General features: G+C 38.2%; 1 protein-coding gene across 1 annotated transcript in view; it reads right to left on the reverse strand.

Annotated features, from left to right (window-relative positions):
* me1 (malic enzyme 1, NADP(+)-dependent, cytosolic) overlaps positions 1-24818 on the reverse strand; it is an 86094-nt gene that overhangs the window by 33808 nt on the left and 27468 nt on the right. The window contains exons 2-3 of the mRNA XM_044118151.1: positions 17186-17319; positions 14092-14241 (exon numbers count right to left, since the gene is read on the reverse strand). Coding sequence (XP_043974086.1) covers positions 14092-14241; positions 17186-17319 — 284 coding nt within the window. The remainder of the gene's footprint in view (positions 1-14091; positions 14242-17185; positions 17320-24818) is intronic.

Genomic DNA, 24818 nt, shown 5'->3' on the forward strand with positions numbered 1-24818 from the left:
TTTTTTTTTTTTTTATTATGTGCGGAGGTTGTATTGAATTTGAACTTTTCAAGGCACAGCTATGACAACACCCACTGGATCAGTCAAACTGTGCTTTTAAATTCTCTTTACACAGTTTTTAAAAGGGAAAATACCTCATTCAGGCAACATATAGGAAACACTGACTGATACTAAAGCTCATGTTTCCTGGCATGGAGTTTTATGGAAGAACAGATATAAAAGCAGTGATTAATGAACACTATGTTGACTTTGCTCTTATCAGTATTAAGGAGGGTCTCATTTCAACTTGAGGCTGACCTAGTTTTGAACTGGTTTGCTAAAGGAAAAACAAACAAAAAAAACCATCTGCAAATTAATCTGAAGGGAAAATAATGTGCTTTAAGGGTGAAGTTTACCTTTGTTTAAACAAACAACCATACACGTACACACATAGTATGTTCTATCTTAAAAAGGACTTTGAACTGATATTCATTCTTTTTTGTACCCTAATCTTAACCTAAACCTAAATTCAATTCACACTTTAGTCCTAAACCTCACCCCAAACCAGCTCCTCTTCTAGTGGGGTATGGGATTTGGGTCTCATAAGAAACAGTGGGTACTCACAGCATCAGTATTTGTTGGAAAAATATCAGGCTGATGTTTTTGAGCCTATTAAATAAAATTTTTCCCATAAAATGTTACAAGTTTTCATGACATGAACTTTATGTCATGCTATCTTTTCAACTTTGGTCATCCTATTCATACAACTTCAGAGTAATAATATTTAGCAAAGACAGACTCCAAAACTGAACTAACTTTGCAGTTTGCGAGTCTCACCCCAGCCATCAACGGGAAGGAGAGGAAGATGTTAGATCTTAATGGTTAGCGTTCTTTAGTGGTTTGGCTTCTGCTGATATTTATGCATTTAGAAGTTTAACTTTAGCTATATTTTTATGTGTTTAGTGGTTCAGCATTAGCTTCAGCTAATTCTTTATGTTTAGCATTAGCTTCAGCTAATTTTTGCATGTGTTCAGCATTAGCTTCAGATAATTATTTTTTGTATTTAGCATTAGCTTCAGATAATTTTGTATGCGTTTAGCATTAGCTTCAGCATTTGTTTTGTTCTTAACAGTTTAGCATCCGCTTATTCAGCATCTTAGCTTTAGCAGAGCAAGCACTTTGTTTTATGTTTAGCGTTCTAGAATGAGCAAATTATGATTTGACGCAAAATATTCCTGTGTGGTTTAGTGCAAAAATAAATGTTACTTCCTTGATCATCATGGCAGCCATATTGAATTTTTCAGTTGCTCACAATTTTTCTCTTTTTTTTCTTTTCCTTTTTACAAAAAGTTTCTGGGATCTTGTCCAAGTGAGGTTCTTGTATCCACATGTGAAAGATTTAGCTGAAATATTGAATTTTGTAGTGATAAATAAAACATTTAACTATGTGGCATTTACACGTCCCAAATGAATTGAACCTGTGTAGTTCAAGGCTTTGAATCAACTCTACTAAGACAAGGGTGATGCTCCTAAAATAGCTTTAAAAGAGCCACATAAAACATCTGCTTTGGTTTCCACACAACCCACACGCCCACAGTCGACCTTGACCAGAGTAATAAAGGAATAAAATGAGTGTTTCAATTTGTAGTCCAAGTTTAAAGAGACCCTGCAGCAATAACTGCAGAAAGACAACGCAGTTAAAACGGAATATATTAGTATAAGAGATGAAGGTGGCAAACATTTGCAAACATCTGACTTTTCCAAATGGAATTGAATTCAACTCAACAACTTTTCCTTATTTTAAGTTTGTAGGTCCAGATCGTTATTTTTTTATTTTTTTCAAGGCTGAAGACATTTTATACATGCTGAATTCATTATGTTTAAATCACTGCCACTGGAACTTTGTCCTCTTGTCCCAGAGCACTGCAAGTTCCCGTCAAAGTCATCAGAGGACTTTGTGGCCAACCTGCGTGACATGTGCTGGATACATTTTGACCTTAATGCTGCTAAAACACCACAAGGTTGGCCCTAAAACTGCAAACCAGACTCTGTGCAACTCACTCAGAATATCAGATAAGCTCTAAAGGATACTTAGCAAGTCCCGGTTTTCTAGTGTGGGCTGGTGAAATATTACCACTGCTAACCAAAATTTGGCATAGCAGCCAAACAAGCGCCGCTCTGTAATTTTGTCCTCTGTGAAGATGTGAAGTCTTGTGACGCAAAGGCGACAGTAATTCTCAACCGGCATGTTGTTATGAAAAGGAGGGAAAAGATTTTGGAACAAATGATATGAAATGCACATTTAGTGTCATTGTTTAGGAGTTAGTGTGTACCACAAAACAGATTTCATACACACTTTGTGGGCTACCAGAAAATACATTTCAGTGTTGTTAAGTTATTCTGTCTCCATTCACGTAGTGACGGATAGCTAAATGGGTGTCTGACTCCGACATGAAAGCAAAGCAGACATACGTTTACTTGTTTGTCTTCATCTCTACAACTTCATTAATAATAAAAACATAAAAATGAACCCATAATCCTATAAAATCATTTGTCTTAATGATTATTACTTAAAATTACCTGTGGCCAAATGAGACTAAACAATTATTTACTTACTACTTACTCAAACTAAAATTAAGAAAAACAATTTACATCAATACTGTGCCATTAACATAAAATATAAAATGTAAACTTACAAACAAAGCTTCTCCACTTCCCAACACAGGTGGATACTATCCAGCTCTTCACTGCATGCTTCCAATAAAAAAAATTGCTGACATTTGTCATTGAAAAGCTAAAATTTGTCATATTTAGCTTTTCAAATTTCTATAAGAAATTTAATGAAAAAGATTATGCTTCATGATTAGAAGCATAATCATGAAGACCACGATGGTGTATCACAGGTTAGGGTTAGAGTTGTGCAGAGTTGGATGACAAAACAAGACCCAAACCTTCAGACAGAACATTGTTTGCTCAATCATCTGACAATGTAAAGACACACAGGCACATATTTAATTCGCAAGATAAAATATTTAAATAGAGAAATATATATTTAGCTTTTCAATTACCGTATTTTCCGGACTATCGAGCGCACCTTACTACAAGCCGCACCTACAAATAAAAAAAAGAAAAGAAAAAGAAAACATACATATATAAACTGCACTGGGCTACAAGCCGCAGATATCTCCACCGCTCTCAAGGCAGAGGGCTTCGTCATTAATAAATCTACTATTAAGGATGCAGCCCTTCGTCTCCAACGCCGAACCATGGATTTGTTCACGCCAAACTTACATGTAGCGGCTCTATGTACTACCAAATCGATGGCTCTCAACTTTAAAGCTGCATCATATGAGTTTGAATGAATTTCTCCATCGTGCCTGTTGCTAGCATGTGCTTGTTCCAAATAAAAACTAGTGCTTTCTTCTTTGATTTCCAATTTTGACTTCCAATGATTCACTTTCTGCTAAAAATCCACAGAAAAGCCGCTCCGGGCTAAAAGCCGCATGGTTCAAAACTTGGGAAAAAAGTAGAGGTTGATAGTCTGAAAAATAGTACTTAGTACTATAATAGTACTTAGTTTGAAACTGAGCATAGTGTGAATTTTGAACTAAATTACATTTATAAGTGTAGATATAACATGGTGAATTAACCTTTTTTTTTTTCTTAACCCAAATATTGATGTTAAATTTTACTGTGTAACTTATATGACACCCAATAGATATGCAGTACCCTAATGTAGTGGGATAGAAACAATGTTTTCATTCTAACTTGTATTTATGCTCTATTCTGTATTGCTTTATCACATAAAATCCTACCACTTATTTAGTCTCATTGTACTAACTGTTAGCACCTTTGCACCAGTTTACAATACAAACTGCTAATGCATTATTGTGTCTATTGTCAAAGAGTGATTGAATGCTAAGAATGAAAGAAAATTGTTTAAATGGTAAAAATAATTCAGAATTCTAAAACCAACTTTTCCGACAGCAAATTAATTAGTTTAAAACTCGCATTATACCCAGTTTCTTAGTGTCACTTCTACCTTGCTTTAGTGTTGTTTTGTCCCTCTTTCATGATGAGAACACTTTATTTCTTATTTTAAAACATTTTTTAAAAATGATACATTTTAGACCACTGCTTGAAGGCTGCAGTGGATTTAGTGTGTTCCCCTTATACATTAGTTTTTGATCACTAATATTCTCTTACGAACCTCCAAGGCCTTCACAGAACAGCTGTATTTAACCTGAGGTGAAATTACTTGCATTTATAAACCAGGTGACTTCTATATAGTTTGAAAATCCTTAAGTCCTTTTCTTCTCCTGCGAAATGTGGACAGAAGTGTTTTGTCTAACGATTGGATGTTTTATTCTACTTCCACCTAAACTAAATGCACATTTTCATTGAGCATTCCTGTGCTTCGGTAAACGGTTTTCAACATCATGAAACTTGTGAGTCTTGAGCACATTTTTGACTCACAAGAAAAGTTTTTAAAGCCGCTAAATTAAGATGTCTGCCTACTTCTTTCACAAAACATCAGTGAGTTGACAGACCCCGACTGGATCAAAATCAGCACAAAGAGAAACTTGTCTGCAAAGGTAGAAAAAAAAAAAAAAAAAAAAAAAAACATGGACGGATGCTGCCAGGCGAGCTTTTAGGCTGACAGAAACAAGCCTTACCAAAAACCTGAAACGAATACTCCTGCAGTGATTTTAGATTTTCCAATGGAATCAATGGAAAAGAAAAAAAAAAAAAAAAAGTGAACTTTCTCCCAACCACCTGGCTGTCCTTGCAGAATACAACACACACACGGAAACATGTGGCAATATGAATTTGCAATGGCCCATAAAACCTCAGGTCACACACGATCCAGCCAGGTAGTCTCAACTGGGAAGACAGATCATAAAAGCGTATATTTAGCTTGATTGCTTTCCATGTTTATATAGTAAATTGTACCACTGCAGTGGATTTCAGCTGAGCATTAAATGCTACATCATTTATTGAACTTTGGAGGAAAGGAAAGGAAGGATAGGCAGGGAGACGGGCGACAGCTCAACTGTGCTCTGAAATTTTGTTGCCGTCACTAGCTGAAGATGTTTAACGGTCATAAGCCGTATATTTTTACACGCGTCATCAAAGCCCAGATTGGAATTACTTTCAAAATGTCTAACGAGGTCCAAATCAAACCGGCACCCGACTTTCTAAGTCTCCTTTACGTCACTGACACAAAAACAACATATGTCCTGCTGTTTTGTGGTCAAATAGAGAGGTCTGTGATATCCATATTTGGCCTTAATGGAAGACATTTTGTACACGTCTGTAAAGAAAATCAAACAAAATGTCTCCTCCCAAACATTTACAGTAACTGAGTTTCCACTACAAACGTGTGTAAAACTTTGCCGATATTCCACTAATGTAAATGCGAATGTAATTTTGATGTTTCCATTAAACAAGAAACACAATAAAAATCATAAGTGAATACATTTGTTCATATGACAAGTCATTAAAAAACACACATCGTCCTCCTACCACTTTCTGTTGTCTTCTTCGTCTTTTACGGCAGTAGAAAAAGCCGGTTGCTGATCACGACTCGTGATGCGAAAAAAGCAGTTTTGTGAAATGAAATTAATTTTAATATGACCCAAAGGTCACGTAACACAAAAATATTTTATCAACAAAATGAAAATCTATGACTTGTTTTTCAAAATTGCCCTGCCTCCATTATGCCAATTTATTTTTGGAATTCCAATTTGCTTAATTATATGGTGAATGGAAACACAGCTAGTGCTATCCTGTGTGTGGCCTTGCAACGTTTTAAGATCACATCCTAAAAAAACCCAAACCCTAATCTATAGAGTTGGAACGCTTCATCATCCAGCATGTGTCCTTTCAGAGGAGGCCAAGTCGCCTTCAGCTGATACCTTTCATTAGAGGCTCAAAACTTCCTGCAGCTCATCCTCTGATTTCATCAAAGCAAACTCCTCAAGACTTCCCATGGCTGTTTGCAACGCAGTCCTCATCACGCTAATAACTTAAACATCACTTCGTTCGGTTTGCGTTTTCAGACTCTCGACGGTATGTAAAAGCATTCACATTCCTCAAAGTTTTTCACATTTCCTCATTTTACAGCCACAAGCTTTGAAGTTTTTGAATGAGGTTTTAAGTGCTACAAAAACACTTATTTTTTTATTCACAACAAAATTGTGCATAAAAAAAATAGGGAAAAAAGTTGGGAGGGCAGGGGTGGGGTGTGTGTATTTTAACTATAAATAACCCATTTAGTAGACTCCACCGATTAGAAATTTAATTGCAGGATAAATGCAGCTCTTCTGAGAAGACGTTGGAATCAAATGTTGATATTGCAGCTGAATTTTTTATGGTACCCTGCTGAACATATAAAGGTTTTAATTTTTCCAATTTCTCTAGTTTCCCTTAAAAAAAACAGTGCTAGACATGCATGACAGGTTGAATAAGGAGAGCCCTTCCTTTCTCCCATGTGTTAGATATGTCCCCTGTGAGGTTTGTTGCAAACTCCATCTGAGTCATCTCATAGCTTTTTTTATTCATTTAATCAATAAATAACTATCTGAAGTTGCGACAACCTCTTTGTTTTGAGGTTGTGACCCTGGTTTCTGCTAGCTCACCCAAAATGGAGACTTTTATTCCTCTCAAGAGCTAGATAATAAGTTATATAGACTTGTTCTGTTTTTATGTCTGTCTGGGGATATTTCTGCTGTTGTTTGTCACTGCTCTTTAACCCTGACAAACAACACTTTGTCTACTTCACTTTGTTTGTCACGGCTCTCTAGTCGTGACAAAGTGAATCAATTTATTTTAGTTACACCCAGAAGGGTTTTAGCTCAGATACCATAATGACTCAGATACTTGTTTGTCAGTATGATTTAAAAGTGAAGTTTTGTTTTATTTTATTTTGTCAAATCTGATGTTGGTCCCATAAAACACCATTTACGGAGATATTTAGGCCTTGTGCACATATAGCTCTTATAAAAACAAATATCTCAGCCACACCTTTTTAACAAATACGGTAGACACAGAATTGCTTCAGAAAAGTTTTTAGTCACATAAACCCGCACAAATAGACACAAACACGTAGGGGGCAGTGTAGAGCAAAGCTAAAACCGATGTCAGCCAATCAGATTGCCTCAAAACAACCACGACCTCCTGTTAGGAATTAAACGTGGCACCAGGAGGTTCATTTGTGTGGGCCGATGTATAGGTTTAACTACTTTTTAATAGCATGTTATAATATAAAGTTACAAAAGGCAAGACAATGTCGGATCAGGAATTATGTCAAAGCAAGTATGTGGATATGTTGGTGCAATTTTTATTGCAGACTTTGGTCGGAGTTTTCATAAATAATTGGGTTTTGTTGTACAAAGCATTTTTTTTTGCGGATGAAAGGCCAAAATGCATAAAAACGTATCAGTTTTCCCAGATATCTGACCAAGTCTGGTCTGGGTCTTAGATTTGATCATGAAATCCCCGTCAACACTTACCGAGTTACGTGTTAACATGATTTAAATTCACACTGGAAATGGGAGACGCCCCAGGGAACACCAATACACTGTTCACTTGAAAACAGCTCCAGATACCTGTTTTGGCATGACTCTGATGTCATTTTAGAGGAATTTCTGCTCTCTTTTCTTCATAGAGTTGTGCTGTTGCAGTGGTGTTTCCACCAAACACGGTGTTTCTATATGCACGTTACTTGATTGATTGATTTTCCCATTGCAGAAAGCTAAGTTTCCCTTCCCTGTCTCTCTACAAACTTGGAAAAAGAAAAAGATAGCACCTGTCCTCATCCTCTGAGTTTCTGAATGCCTGGCTGGCTTTTATTTTTCCAGATCCTGACAGACAGCTGGAGAAGTCAGCCAACTTTTCAATCTCGGAGAGGGAATCCACCCCTGGGATACTCGAGTCCGTAATTCTCCATCAACCAGATGGATCGGTTTGTGTCACTTCTCTCAAGAAGTCCTTGAACAGGCAGTCTTTCTCTGAAAAGAGCATTATTTGTTTATGTGCCCAAAGTGGGTCCTCGAGGGCCGGCATCCTGCATGATTTAGTTCTCTCCCTGGTTTAAGGTTCCTGGATGAAATGATGGCTCGTTAGAAGGCCTACGAAGAACATTGAAATGCCGAAAAGGTTGTTTCTACCACCAGGGAGAGAACGAGAAAACATGCAGGATGCCGGCCCTCGAGGACCGACTTTGGGCACCCCCGATTTAGACGGGATACGTGAAGCAGCGTCATGGAAACGCAACCTCTCAAATGACTCAAGCAAGCAGTCTGCTCTGCAAGCTTGAGCAGACTCAAGCTTTCATCCTGAACTCGGGATTATTTTTCGACAAAAACATCATCACTTGTCACCGGTTAAAACTTCCAGCTATCAAACAAAATACAGAAGCTATATTCACGACGAGAACAGACTTCAACTGTGATGAAAAAAAAAAAGTTCTACTAAAAACCATGCTGGTTAAAGGGCAAACAAATTAACAAAGACTAGAATGTCCACTAAACTTCCCGTGATATCCCAACACTACGTTCCTCCCATCTGAAGATCAGAGAGTCGGCCATGTTCTGACTCTTAATGGCACTTGACCTTTGGCCTCTTGCGCATGGCTGGTTGTCAGAGTGTTTGGTCTCAGTTCAGCAGATTAACTGGTAAAGTCAGGCAGGACAAGGAAGGACCGCTGCTTCCACACAGAAAGTCTTTATACCTGAGAGGCTGTGATTAGAGGGATAATCTGCTACCATGGTGGTCCGGAGACGCACACATGCACACATGCACCCACACACACACCCACACACACACACTTAGTTGAACATATGGTGACTTCTGTAATCCATTAAGAGGATTTATACCGAGATGCCTGTGAGTAAAAAGTCAAATAGAAACTGAGCTGTTTTCCTGTTATTGTGTTTTTTTGTATACAAATAAGGAAATGCTTAATCTTTTAACACATCAGTATTAAATCATCAGCAGCAGGACTTTGTGCAAAGTTATTCTCCTAATAATATGACTTTATTCTCAAAATATTATAATTTTATTCTCATAATTTAAAGACAAATTTTCTTAGTCTGGCCAGAACACTCGTGAAAATCCAACAAAAAACACACAAAAAATATGTTTTTCCATAGACTACCAACAACATTGTCTAATTTTGTTGCAAATCTGTTAAACATGTTCATATCATGAATAAACTAGGGATGCTCTGCTCTGAATACGTCACCTGATAATACCTTTTTGAGTACTATAACATGAAATGATGAGTGCAGCGTTCAAGCCTTCCTTCTGTGACCAATTGTTAAATATTTTTAGAGAAGGTACAAAGGCAACATCACACAGAGTGAGTGAAAGAATTCACCGAAAACATGGACTTTGCAATTTCAACACAATTTCTGGTTTTAATCGCCATTTGCATCTTATTTTAACAGTATTTTGTTAACTGCGGCCAAATTGTCGAAAATAGTAAGAATAAATGTTGCTGATTCCTGTTTTAAGATAATATTGGAGAAGTTTCCACGCAAATGTGCTTTTATCAAGGATATTTGCAAAGACAGCTGCTCAGACACTTGCAGATGATGGCAATCGGTGGAGAAAAGACAGACAGTGAGGCATGCTGGGAGAAGATTTGATTAATTCAAGTCGACAGCAGTGCTTTCCCAATAAGGAGGAGCGTAACTCCCACCCATGGAATAATCTACCATCCATCAGGGTTAGAAAGGAAACAGAGATATTTTTCACCTGAGTCATCCTTGATATTTTTCTTTTCCTCAGCATGCTTTGTTTTTCTCCAGTTTACTAGTATTTTTCTGAAAGGTCAATTTGTGCTTATTTTGTTTCAAGGAAATATGAATAGATTAAAAAAATAATAATAAAAAGGTGTGAATTTTCGGAGAATGGGCCACGGCGAGCATACTTTCCCCAAACACAAACTGTTTGTTTGGTCTTCTGTTCAGAGCGGCAGGTGACTCGGCGAGCTTGTAAAATGAACGCGGTTGCCATCGGTAACCTACATCCAAAGGTGCCGATTCTGAACAGAGGCAGAAATGGTTTGAGTGGTGGTTGCTTTAACAAAACTGGGATAAACAAATAAAAACTGGTAGTGAATGAGAACAGCGAAACGAACTATGCGTGTTCTGATATTTGTTTAGGTTTAACAAAACAACTCTGAATTAATTCAATTCATTTTATTTTAAATGGATAAAATATAGAAAAGTGGAATATTTTACTTGCATCCAGTGCATGAATTTGATTTCCCCACACATTCCTCCAAGCACTTGTGTTGCATCTTTTGTTGTGAGATTTTGTGAAAATACTACAATAATTGTCAATTTGTTTATTGCTATATCATATTCTTAGTTTTTTTTTCATTAATTCTTTTGTGCTATATCATTGGATATCCGTTTTTTGTGTCATTTAATAGCAAAATTAAGTAACTATGTTACCATCAGTTACAAAAATGTTATATATATCAATATCTTACAAGAATTTTGACACCTTGAAACTGGCCTCTGTCTCTTTAAGAAGCTCCTGCACTTTCTGCTTCAGCACATTATCATTTTTCTATTATACTGTTTAAAACCATTCTTAGTTGAGTTGGAGTGAAAAGTAGTTTGCATGATGAGCTCAGAACAGGTGCAGTTCCATCAGGTGTTTGTTAAATGCTGCTGTTGCTGCTAGTCTAGAGGAGCAGATTAGAGGAGGTGCAGGGGAGGGCTGCTCTGTGAGGAGGAAGCCCCGCTTGGTGGAAATAAATGGCATTTTGCGAGAACGAACCTTTAGGCACCCTGAATGATTGCCACGGGAGATTCATGAATGAATCAAAGCAACACTCCAGGTATGTTTTTGATGAGGGAAAGGTATTATAACACGATGTAAAGCTTGAAAAAAGTCAATTTTACATAATACAATGGAAGAGAAATGGTTTTACTGAAATCTGTTGGGGCTTGTCAGAAATATACCAGATGGATTCTGGTTAGCAGACCCCTGCCCAAATTTAAAAAAGAGAAACCCCCCCGCTACCTATAGAAGCTGTGGGATCTGGCAGAAGTACCTGCTCACATGCACAACCACTGAGGCGGAGTGTAAAAGCTGACTCTTCCAGCCAGCTGAGTGTGAGAAGAGGGAAAGCAGGATGGAAATAGTTTCCAGCAAGTTCTGCGCGGATGGAGAAACGGGGAGATGTTGGGTAACGGCGCTGTGCGCATGGGAGAATTTGGTTTGCCAAGGCATTTCTAATAAAACTATTTGGGCTTCATTAGGAAATCCCATCATTCCACAACTAGTCATAAACACAAGAATAGCATGAATGAATCACCAAACCAAGCAGCACCGCTGCAGAGCGGATGGCCAGTTGGGGGAACATCCTCAAACATCTATGGCTTTTTGGAACCTTGCTATATTCCTAATGCATACTGTGTTTCAAAGGATTGTCAAGATCTTTGGTTTTGGTGAATAGGCTTCTGGATTCCAGGAATATCTTTAAAAGGTTAGCTGGACGGTATTCCCAGAATATTCGTCCTTTAAATGGTTAAAAACAGCAGTAAGTGTGTCGTAAGCGAGACCGAGCGGGTTCAAAACACAATGAGGTGGTCATTCTCCTTTGAGGCTAATTAGAGTAAAAACACTCAAAACCTCATGAATCTGGTTAACAGTAGGAAGCAGATCCAAGTAAAACACATTGCAGCCCTGAATACACCACTGGCAGGGGGAGTGGGGGGCGTGGCTATCAGCTGGTTGCTGCTGCCGGGGATTTTGGAGGAGTTGCTGTCAGGAAACTACAGATGGACCTACAGGGAAACACAATTATTTTAAAAAGGTTTTGACACGTGTGTGCGAGTGAAAGAGTGGGAGGGGAAAATTTCATAACTCTGACCAAGAATGTACTTTTTCCAATTGAGACCGGGGGTCCCTTGATTTCACTCGGATATTGTTCCCTCTGTTCTCCATTAATTTCCAAACTGCAACTCTGCTCACAGGAACCCTAACACACCGTGTACTTTGAGCTCCTTCTGCATCTTTTGCATTCTCGTAACATCTTTTGGACTTATGTTGAACAAAAGCCTCAGCCACAAATGCTGAACCGCTAAAGTTTTTACCCATCAGCCATCACCATGCTGGATGCCGCCAAGTTGTCTATTACAGTTTTCAGTTAACTTGTTATCAAGGGATAAGTAGTTATTTATAGTTTATTTTTTTAAGTGAGATATTGTTTCTATCTGGAGAATTGCACTCAAATGTCTTTGTACAATGTTTCATTGTCATAATAACAATAAATATTCTATTCTATTCTAATCTGGCTCTACCTCCATCGGAAAATGGAGAGTGTATGGCACGGCACAACTAATCAGAGAAACAGACACAACTCAGGTAAATCTGGAGGAGATACAGAAATCTGCATGTTCTTTGTCAAAGCAAGGAACCCTGCTCTCACTTCCAAATGAATGAATGCAGTCACAACATTTCATTGAACATTGCTTTCTTAAATCGCATACTGATTAAATAAAACAACTGGACACAGAGCCAGAGAGTCCAGTTTCAACAATCACCACTGGGTGATTTCCTAACCTCCCCAAGTGGGAATTTGCACTCATGTGGTAAAGATTTGTCATGTTTTCCACTGTCCCTTGTTATACTAACAAGAAAAAAAAATAACAACAACAGATTTTCACCTCAGAAAGGAATAAAAGATGGCAGCAGCTCCTGCATGATAAGTCAGTTCCTTCCAGTGGACTCCATGTGCTGCGTTTGTAAAGAGGCTGGCATGACCAGTGGAATGATTTTGCCACACATGCAGCGATGCAAGTGTAATGGCAAAACAGAACAAGGCGTACTGTAACGCAATTAATAAAAACCGGGTGGGACCACACTCCCAGGAACTAAACTATGGGAGAAAATAACAACGCATCCTTTCTTTTGAGAGCAAGGCATGCTTCTGATGTTACCAGGTTCAAGCCGTGCACCAAATGGAGGTAGATACACCGGACTAAAAATTTAATATAATGTCAGGGAAGAGATGCAACTCCAATAATGATGAAGATTTGACAGCAAATGTCTACAAGACATGAAAACGTGGGAGGTTTTAAGCACCAGCTAGCTAGACTGGACAGTAGGCCACAGACATTTGGATTCACAAGAATGAAACAAGATAGTTATAATGTTTTTTGGGAAAACCCAACAATGAGGAATCGTCCAGTTGTAGTCTGATCAATCTTTGGAATTTCAGTTTTGAATCCCAGAAGCGAAAGAAACAGTTTCACAGGGAAACAGTGAACTAACCCTTCGTTTAGCACTTTAGCTCCACAGCAAATGCCAGCCTTTGTGGTTTAAGCAGCTAATGGTTTTATAAATACACATTTTGAAGTATTGCATTAAGAAAGGTCGATGAAAATGACAAAATTTTAAACAATTTCTTCACTATAGGCATGGAACTCTGAAAAAAATTCAAAGACCAGCTCAGCGGGGACGTATTTGCTCCATGTTAGTTTACAACTCTACATCTTTGTTTATGACAGCTGTACTTAACGCCAACACCTGATGAAATTACAAAATTAATCCGGATGACTTGCTCCAAAGCAGTAGATGGAAACACGGCTAATTCGCATTTTCTTAAACATTCAAAAAGTTCGCTCAAAATTCTCGAGACAATGGAGAGGAAACGTAGGAAGACAGTTTACATTTGTGTGTTCGGTGATCGTTTCCTTTCTCTACCCAAAATGTTACTTTGCAAATAATTTAAAATCAGTCAAAACATGAACAACTTCCTGCCTTACTTAAAAATAAAAACAGAAATACGACAAGGTCGCATAGTGATATTTTGTGGTTTTTTGAAAGACACATGCTGACAGCAAGTGGATAGCAAGACAAACTCCATGCAGATAGAGAACATATTGGCATTTTGATATTACAAGATCTTCTCGCATGCACACAGAATATGTGTCAGATGAGCAGAAAAGACAAACTGAGGAAAGAAAGATAAAATCAAACCAAAACACTTTAAGAAAACCAAATACCAGGGCAGTAAATCCAGACCTATCCTAGTGGACCATCAAACAGTTGAAGAGTAAAGCTATCGCCAGGATTGTGATCTACCTTGGTCTTCTAAAGATGAGGCCATACTGCTGGCAGGCCAGACCCACAGTGGGAGTGTAAATAATGGGCATGAACCTCTCCACATCCGATGTTATGAGTCGGTAGAAGAGCTTCTCGTTCCGGTCCATGAGCCCGATCAGGAACACGTACCTGCAAGAGTCGGAGGATGAAGAGAATCTGTCAAACCTTAACGCTCTCTGCATCTCAGTGATGACATTTGCTAAACCGAATAATTTTATTTCTTATACTCAGATGTCCATATGGGTGCAATCACTATGCCGTACAGCAAAAACGCTGCGTGAGTGAACTGCACTCAATTCTGATTTCTGCAGCGCAATTATTATTAAAGCCGTTTTTGTATTACTTCCAAATGACTGAAAACACATACAAGATGAAAGTGGACCTGCAGACATGTGACAGAAACTCTTTGTTCCATAGACCGAGCGGGAAATGAAGGCATGTGTGGGACCTAAATTAAGCGCCGTTTGCCAGAAAGGACTCAGCTCCTAATCAGGGAGGTTTCCATAAAGCCATGAACACAAGGTGCCTGTTGTTGAGAGGAGGAGCAGCCTGCAGGCTTTGTCTGTTTTAGGTTAGACTCCACCAGCTGCTCTTTGGAGATCTGCTACATAAATATATATTTTAAAAAGTCAATTAAAAAGGTAAATAAAATTAGCATTAGAAAACAAAAAACTTGTTCTTGCATCTTATTTCCTTACCATCCACTTTATGTCTGTCAATTAAACAGCAAACTGATGAAAGACTTCTGTTATATGGACTTTCAAGATCAAACTGCTGTTTGCAAAAACCCAAAGTCTGTCTGCTGGGGGAAACCAAAGGCTGTGATGGAGGGACAACAACCAACTGAGGTTTAAAGGGGCAACATTATGTATTTTATAGCACAATCAAGTAACTATCTTACCTTCAGGTGTCATAAAAATGCTATGTATGTCAAATATTACTTAAAGGAAATTTGATTTTGTAATTTAACACCTTAAAACTGGGCCTGTGTCTCTTCAAAAGCTCCTGCTCTTTCCGAAACTCCACATCCAGGAAACCATTAACTCTTCAACATCTATTAGCAATGTTGCACTGAGACGTAGCTCGTATAATGAGGTTAGCAGATGCGCAGATCTACCAGATGTTTGCCAATTGCTGCTGGCTAGTCTGAAGGAGCTGAAACTGAAGCTGGAACTGTATCTCGAAGGTTTAGCCAGCTCTACCCAAGTGTTTTGCACAGCTGAATGGTTGCCATGAGAGATTAAAGGATTTCTCAAACATGCATGAAAGAATCTTGGCAACACTCCAGGCATGTTTTTGATGGGGGAATAACATAACACGATGTAAGGCTCAAAAAAGTTGATTTTGCGTAATATTCTCCCTTTAAAGCAGGGTGTCAAACTCCAGTCCTCAAAGGCTGCTGTCCTGCAACTTTTAGATGTGCCTCTGCTGCACCATCTAAATAGAATAATTAGGTCATTAGCAAGGTTCTGGAGAACTGATATACACAAGGAGGTAATTAAGCCATTTCAATCCAGTGTTTTGTACCTCTGGCACATCTAAAAACTTAAGTTGGGAGGGAGTGATGTTATTCCTACATGAGAGTTATAACTTTTACAACTTTTTCCAGTAAATGGAATACAGCCTGAATCACCACATCAAGTTCCAACACATCACTGCAGATTGCTACTGCTAAATTGTGTGCTGGGGACTGTTAGAAAAACATGGATGCTAGTCCTGCCTCGGAAAGAGCAAGAGACACACACCACTGGATTATACAACAGTACAATAAGAACATGCTGAAGAATTTTGGCTTAATTTTAGAGCTGCTGTGGAATATATTTTCTTTTTTTTTTTTTTTGCACTAATTACATGCATATGTCTTCATTACAGTTTGGAATCCACCTCTCCTGATAGCAGAATGGTCACACCATCAATCAAAATCATAACCATGAGCTTGCTGTGCGGATCTCCTAAAATATATACAACAAAAATGTGAGACGACTGATGAAAATAGAACTGAAAGCCCATATTTTAAAAAAAATCATCTAAATAAATGATGGCATCCAGCAGTCAGTACCAAAGCAGAGCTACTTTGAAAACGGACAATAGCTTCATTTCCATTGACCATATAACTGGAATCACAAAAATAACTTCACTCAATGGAAATGTGCCAGCTTCAAAATACTATGTCCTAGGACAAGTTTTTTTTGTGTGGCTGTGTCAGTATTTGGGTATTTCACAAAACTGCGATGGAAACACTTTTTCTGCATCACGAGATCGAAAAACCGGATGGTACTTCTGGCGAAAACGACAAAGATGATGACGGGAAGTAGAAGGAGGACAATATCACAACATTCTTGTCAATGACTTGTTACGTTAACAAACTTATTTGTGTTTTTGATTGTGTTTTTTATTTAATGGAAATACAGCAATTACAAAATTGCGTTTTACCGAGATTAGCGGAACAACGACAAAGTTTTGGGCACGTTCGTGAGGCAAATGCTGCTAATGGCACTGAACGCAGGGGACTGCTGTTTTCAGACTAGGATTGACTGTTGTTTCTACACTTTAAAAAGACAACAGCCCTGCTCCTTTCCACTTTAAAAGTCACTTTTTCTCCATGAGAAAATGTAGAATGGTGCAGTTTTGGATGAGCATCTGATGACTGAGGGTTGGGTTATGGAAAAGCAAATTTGCTGATGACCTCAGCTGCTTAAAAGAACCTAAAATGAAAGTTTAGCACATTGGTTGTGTAATGCTTGCAGCTAGTGGATATGAAACATGCAAGTTAGCGTGCAAGAAGCTTTTATTTCATCACCTAGGACTTTGTACAAACAGAGAAGATGTCTAAATGGAGGAAGAGTGGAAAAGGAGATCAGGGAGCATGAAGTAAAATGTATGGTATGAGAAGACGGATGATCCCAGAGGACTGATAGCTAATCTGCCTTCTGTGTTTTGAAAGGCTCTGCACAAAGGCTCTGGTAGCACAAACAGAGGATCAGATGAGATTTAACTCATCCACAGGATAACATACGAAGTCTGTTGGAACGCAGCGCAACATCCTGGCTGGTTTTGTGTGGAAGCGTCTCACCTGTCCAGGTCGTCCCTTTTCATGTCGTAGTTTTTGAGGACTCTGAGCAGCTGGACTTCCTGGCTGACGAAGCAGGGCGGCACCAGGCCGTGGATCCCCAGCTGGAGACGCTCCTCCAGGGAAAAAGCCATTTCCTGTAAGGACAAACATTATGACAGGATGCGGAGGACGTGTGACGATCACCCACAGACAGCGGCTGGAAGCAAACAGGGCCAGCCACTAACTAAATAATTTATCTGTTCCAGTGGTGGTGTAAAAGTATTTATACCTCTTTGTATAAGTTTCTCAATATTTTTTCCATGGCAAAATGTTCATAGCAAAAAGTTTCAATCAGTGGCAGTTCTAGACCAGATTTACCGAGGGGGCCTGGGTGGGTTCAGTGTTTTTCACAGAAGCACAGTAGAATGGATTAAGAAAAAAAAAAAAGCAAGCAAATATTTAATTATTTAATATATTAAAGCTTAAACAAATATTTTACATATTTGTTGAAGCTGTCACCATGTTGTGACAGTATAGTATGACTCGGTTATTCTTTGATTTAAAAAAAAGACATAAAAAAACATTTTGCTCCTCTGATTTCTCCCAGCGCTTACTACAAACAACCAATCAGAGCCAGGAGGCGGGTCTTAGCTTTGAATGCTAAGCCTTCTTAGCATAGCCACCAAAGATGGCAAACGGTTTTGCTGGAAAGTTAAACCACCATTAGTATACAGGAGGCTGACTAGCAGCTCTAAGGCCCTCCCCCTGGCTCTGATTGGTTGTTTTGTCGGGGAACGGTGCATTTCATCAGATGGCAATAGCAGCTCACGGAGGACGTGGAGGAAATTGATCTTTTCAAAGATTATCTGTCTATGACAACATGGTGACAATTTGAACAAATATGTAAAATCCATATTTTTTTAAATAAAAGTTCCGTACTGCATCTATAAGGAGCCACTTGAAATGCTCTTTCAAGACCCAGTAGCCCCCATGTCTAGAATCGTCCATGGATTTGTGGATTTTTATGAGAAATAGTTCTAACAAAAATTTCCCCTTCCACTATGGATCTCTGCTAATTTTCCAGAGTTAATTCCACATGGTTATAGGTTTGAAGTTACGCCATGCTGAATGAGTATCGTCACCTTCCTAAAATAATGGCCCAAGTCATTTTTTTTTTTTTTTTTGCACAAAAAGTCATCACCTCTGTGATTTATGCAGCACAAAAAAGACAAAAAGAAAAACAAATCATTTTTGGCAAAAAAAAGAGAGAAGACTTAAACCATTATTTTTAAGAAGGGGATACAATAATTATATTATATTATATAATGCAATTTTAAGAATACAATACAAGACTAAATTCTGAAAGTGGAAGGATAAATGCTGCACAGATTATTTTTTAAAGGAAGAAATGTGGAATCACAAATATTTCCTTCAGTTCAAAAGATAATTCTGGACATACATTTTTTTTTTATGATTTTATTTTTAGTTAAAGTTTGAAAACTCCTATGAATACCAATGTAAAAGCAGATGGGAAAATCCCCAACAAAGCGAGGAACAAAAAGAATGTTCCTCGTTTTATCAAAGCAAGAGTTAAATGTACTTTGCAGGGAGGGAGAGAAATCACTAGCCAAACAGTCTTACTGGACAGGATGTTTATTCTCTGGCATATACTTCAGGGCAAATAAGACGAACAGCCAGTCAGATTAACTCAACAAGTTATAGGAACGTAGGTGTAATAGAGGTTCAGCACATGTATTGTGTTCCATCAAAATTATGTGTTGCTTCAATGTTTGACGTGTAGTGCAGACAGTTCTCTACACTTTGGCATGCTCCTGATTATCCCTAAGAGATTTAGTTCCCCTCTGCTCTCAATTTACAAAAATCTGTACCATAGTAAAGTAAAAGTGAAGTGTTAAATTTTTTATTTATTTTTTTTCTCTGCAAAGAATCAAAAAGTGATTCGTCTTCAAGTTTGAATGTTCCTCCCAAAATCGTTTAACACTGACCGACTGAAAAGCTGGAGTTGGAAACTCCCCCGTTAACCTTTTTGTTTTTCTTAAAAAAAAAAAGCAGAGTTCAGTTTCACTTAACCACAACCAGGTCTGATTACCGCCTGTAGGATCAAGAAACTTCTTAAGTAGAACCTGTTTGACAACATGAAGTAGACCACAGAAGGCATCACAGAAATGCACTAATTCAGGAACAGCCTGGAAAAGGTTACAAAGACATTTCTAACTTTTTAGGACTCTAGCGAAATACAGTGAGAACTATTATTCACAGGTTGAGAGGACAATTCATGACTTGAAAATAAAAAACAGACTGGGGAAAACAGTGGGATTGAAGGGCAAGTTTCAAGGCCAAAACCCCCTATGTCAGAGTTGGATTAAAAAAGTACAAATTTTGATGAACCTCAAGACTTTTTGGAAAATATTCTACATTACATTAACAATCTCGGTCTGATTTTAAAATGTGCCAAATGATTTTGGACACTTTTGTGCAACAAAAAAGCAAAAACAGCAGAAGTCTGTGGGAAAGCCAAAACTGTTCTCAAAACAAAACAATTTTTCTCTTAGAAAAAAAATCTGTGTACGAGACATGCAGTTTAGCTTTTATACGTAAAACACAAATAACATAAGAAGTGGTGTGTTAAGCCGTGGTATGCGGCGTTTGATTACCGCCGCGATAAGGAATTCTGATACATAAACACAATCAGTGGAGGCATGCACTTGCCTGTTTTACTGGACTCCTGACAATCCTAACAGGTTGACATTACACACATTGTTAACATTTCTCCAGCTTGTAACAGAGCGGTACAGATTGATTGGGAGCCATTTCTTTCTTTAAAGTGAAAAAGCTCATTCTGATCCGTTCTTTGTTGTAACACAAGGATTGGTATCTCAGGTTATGCCATCTCTAAATGTGTGAAGGAAAAATATCTATCTTCTTACACACAAAGCAATCACTTATGTCGCTCTAAAGTTTACGCCGTGAACAGGAATGCTCAGAGAAAAGATTTCTAGTCGCCTCGTAAATCCTCTGACCCGCCAGGTTATTTTTCCCTGAAGGAGCTTTGTCCCAGCCGTGTGTTAAAGGGACCGTTGTTTGCTGACAGTCTCGTGTGATCTCCACTCTGAGAGTCACCGATTGTTAAACAAACTGTATACGGCTTTCTGTCTTGCTCACCTTTGACAACCAGCTGGAAATCTTAAAGGAATCCCACACCTGTCTTATTGCAATTGCAACTTTTGGTGCTGCCTCACTTTTGACCTTTTGAGGTTATTCCAAAGAGAGGACCCTGATCTCCCTGCGGACACGAAGCCCACCTGTGCTATCTAATCAACTAATGTTAGGAAAAAGGCTTTTATTCACCAACTGACCGCTCAAGAAGAAAGTAATGAAATCTGGAAAAAAAGGTCGTAAAATCTCTCACAGAAATGGACAAACAAATAAATAGAGGAGGGTAGACAACCAGAAAATTGTACAAGTAAGAGTAGCACTAATTCAACTAAAGTAAAAGTTAAAAAAATAGCTCAAGGGTAAATAAGTATTTCATAAACAGGTGTCTCAAGTACTGAATAACTGATCAAAACATCGATCACTTAATATTTAAAAATGATATCATCAGCAGGGCCAAAGTATGAAGTTAGGTGGAAATGTTTGTGTTTTAAGGATCAAAATGAATGCATTTTTTTCTCAAACCAGTTAATTTTTATATAAAATGTATGAAGCTTTAACAAAAACTGAAGGTGTGCATGTGTGTGTGTGTGTGTGTGGCGAATTGTTGGCTAGAACTAGCTTCTTCTTCATTCAGCAAGTTACTAACAGCAGGATGAGCATCCAGAAGTTTTAATAAAGTAAGAGTCACCATAATTCAAAATAAAATGACTCATGTAAAAGCAAAAAGTGCAGCGAAGCAAAAAGTACTCCAAAACATACTTTTTTTTCTCCCCAAAATGTAAATGTAATTTAGTAAATGTAACTAGTTGCTACCCAACTCTACAAAAACATTATAACATTGGAAGCAGAGAGCTGCGGGTGGTAGCGTTGTTCCAACGCAGCAAGGTGGTACCGGTGTCAAATCCTTTTTAGCAGGAACAGTTTGTAGTTATAATGCAGTAAAATGTGAAGAGATTTATTGGCAATGAATGCAGCTTCAAGGAACACTACCTACCAGAAGCTGACTACCAGAAAAAGAATGAAGCCAGGCACTTATAAACTTTGCAACCTGCAATGTTTACAGTCTTTCAAAGCCGCTGGCACTTTAAGCATGTCTGGTTGTGCTAAAACATTTCTGAGGTATTACAAAAAACAAAAAAAAAGAAGAAAAGATGGAGATCAAATGCATCACTTAAGAGAAATAGAGAAGCATTTATCACCTAATAATAAGTTTTGCTAAAACTGGAAGAATTTGATTGCAGACTGTAAAAACTGTGTTATTCCTCTGGGGAAAAAAAATGCTAAAAGCATTAAAGTTGTAGACTGAAGATTTTATCAAAATGACTCAGAGTAAAACGCAAACACAAATACACAATAGCGGCCAATTTCCATTTGGCAGCACATCTGAAATAATTGAATTATGGGCTTTTTTGACTGTCTGCAGGACACTCTAACCCGAATGATTGTATGCAATTACAAAAACCAACACCGTGTAAATGTCAGCTCACATAAGCAGTCTTAGTAATTTAGCCGGCAGGACTAGATCTCTTGCTGACTTAAAAAAAGAGATGAGGAGGAAGAAGAAGAAGAATAAGAAGAAAGAAAAGACGGGAAAAAAACACACACAACAGTTGTTTGAGAAAATGAAACACACGTCAAGAACTGTGTGTTACATGAGGCGGGGAGCAGCCTGTACTTAACGGACCTCAAATAGACCGACTCAGCTCAGAATTACAACCTTCTTCCATTATCAAAAAACATTTCCTATTTTCCAGAGAGCCATCTGTTCACATCAGACCCCGAGCGTGTGGGACGGCAGCTGGTTCGCCGGCACTCCTGCTCTCTGCAGCAGCTGACAGTGAGCAGAGAGACAGAGTGAGAGAAAGAGAGAAAAAGAGAGAGGAGGAAAAAAAGAAAAGAAGTAGGGGCTCTTAAAATACAACACACGAGTTTAGCATGGACATTTAAAAGGAGAGCCTCTCGTTGGCTTTCTGTGGTCTTTCATTAGTTGGGATATATTCAAATCCACCCCGAAAGTTGACTTCGTAGGTTTATGACACAAAGTACAGCTGCTCATATACACGAGAGTTTAAACAAAAAAAAAACGAGAGAGAAATCTGGACTTTTTCACTGAAAAAAAAGACATTTTATTCATGCGAACGTGCACTTCCTTGGCGAATATCTCACTGTCCATCCATCCATCCATCCATTTTCTAACACACTTGTACCTAGCGGGGCGAGGAGAGGTGCTAGTGTCTATCTCCAGCTACGTTTCAGGCGAGAGGTTCACCCTGGACAGGTCGCCAGTCTGTCGCAGGGCAACACAGAGACAAACAGGACACACAACCATTCACACACACACTCACACCTAGGGAGAATTTAGAGAGACCAATTAACCTGACAGTCATGTTTTTGGACTGTAGGAAGAAGCCGGAGAACCCGGAGAGAACCCACGCTTACACAGGGAGAACATGCAAACTCCGTGCGGGAATAGAACCCAGGACGTTCTTGCTGCAAGGCATACTTTTATGTTCCCAGGCTAATTCAGACTTGGGATTTAAATGAGCGTTGATTTCACCACATGCAGGCAGGTTAGAAGAGGCTGAAGAAACGAAATTTAGTCATCGGATCAAAAGAACCCAAGTGACTCACACCGAAAAGCCCCAAAAGTTTTTAAGCATTGAATTAACGCAGTTTGAAGTGGAGTTTAGTGAGGATCAACCCGGAGGGAATGTTAACGTTTACAAAGGAATAACACATAGCACAATTTCAGCTTGGTTTAAACAATACAGGTTTCTTTCAGATGGCTGAAAAAAAAAATAAAAATCTAAGCAGGATTAAAATTAGTACATAGCAAATAATCATATAATCATATATGAATTAATCAGACATTTTTTTGGATTAGCTGTTTAATCATCTTTAGCAAAATATGAAGCATCCTTGAGCAACACCTAAAACATCAACAACTTAGAAATGTGTTGTTTAAAGGGGCGACTGAACTGTTGACCCAACACATAGATTCACAGGCTACATACAGTAAGTTTGGGCACCAACACAAAACTTGTACTAATAATTTTTTGGACTACGTTGTACACTGTTTCTTAATATTTAACATATAAGTCACATTTAAAACTCCATTAGGAAATGTAGCAGAAGCTTGTGCTTCACTTATCACATACCTTCATTTTCTATTTTACATTAATTGCAATGAATTAATGCAAAATAGATTCTTGCATCAAGAAAGAGTAAGTTAACTGTGCTGTGTAAGTGTAAGCTGTGTAAGTTAACCAACTTTTTATTTTATTTTAATCTAATTACCAGTAAAAAAACCCCCAACATTCTCTACAAAGTCTATAAGTACCCCCAAAATGTTTAATAAATACCAGCTGAGTTATCAGAGTGTGGATCCTATTCCCCAGCAGATCAAGCACTCGGCATCCCAGGCTGTAAGAGTGTTCATCAGCGCAGACAGAGCGTCTGCATGTATGTAACAAGTTTTGATTCCTTAAACAAGTAATATAAACAAGTTAAAAATTAAAAATAAAAAAACAAAAAAGCAAAGCTCAGTTTATTTCATCTAATGTCTGCCTTAAGGAAGACTTCCATTATGACAACACATTTTGGTGCAGCCCATGTTCAGGTGGAATGGATTTTCACTTTTCCACTGTTATTGCTACACCATGCTACATAACTACAAAGTGAAGGGAAAGGATCAATGGTTTTCAAAGTGTCAATACTTTGGTAAAGAAACATTTATAACAACTGTAACTCCAGACCTATTTGAAGAATATCTTGATCAACTTTATCAGCTGTATCAGGAAATTGACATATTTGGTCATTTTTCTCCGCTACACAACTCGGCTTAAATCAGGTCAGATGGAAAATGTCTGTGCCAAGTCTTCCCACAGAATCTCATTAGATTTAGGTCTGGATCTGAGCCAGACTAATTAAAACCGCTGGAAGATGAAGCGGTTTTATTTTTTTAACATACAAAAGTCCTTTCCATTAACTACACAGTAACTAAAGAAATGTCCGACGATAAACATCAGGGCATCTTGATGAAAAATCTCATTTTGAGTCTCGCTGATTTTTCCTTTATAAATTGGAGGCAGATATTTGGTTCCTAAAAAAGAAAACCTGTCCTCTGCGTGTGAAAAGCAGAAGATACTTTTCACACGCAAAAGAATCCTCTCTGCTCCGTTATTTATGGGACTCCACCCTGAAACCCCCTGATGCTGTTTATTATTCTACGTTAAGATTCATTACTGGAGATAGCTGTGGGATACATCCCTGCTTTCCTGCAATGTCAGCTTGTATTTTACAACCGTGGCTCACCTTACAAGTCACAACGGTTTGTGAAGAGCAGTGGTCCGATGTTATCACACATTGCAAATCTGGAATATGGTACAATCAATCACTGTTTAGATTTAAGTGTCTATGTAGTTAATTTTAAAAATATTTTTATCTCTTTGATAATACTGAATACCATTTTATTAAA

The sequence above is a fragment of the Gambusia affinis genome, linkage group LG05 (assembly GCF_019740435.1).
Source record: "Gambusia affinis linkage group LG05, SWU_Gaff_1.0, whole genome shotgun sequence".
NCBI classification, from domain to species: Eukaryota; Metazoa; Chordata; class Actinopteri; order Cyprinodontiformes; family Poeciliidae; genus Gambusia; species Gambusia affinis.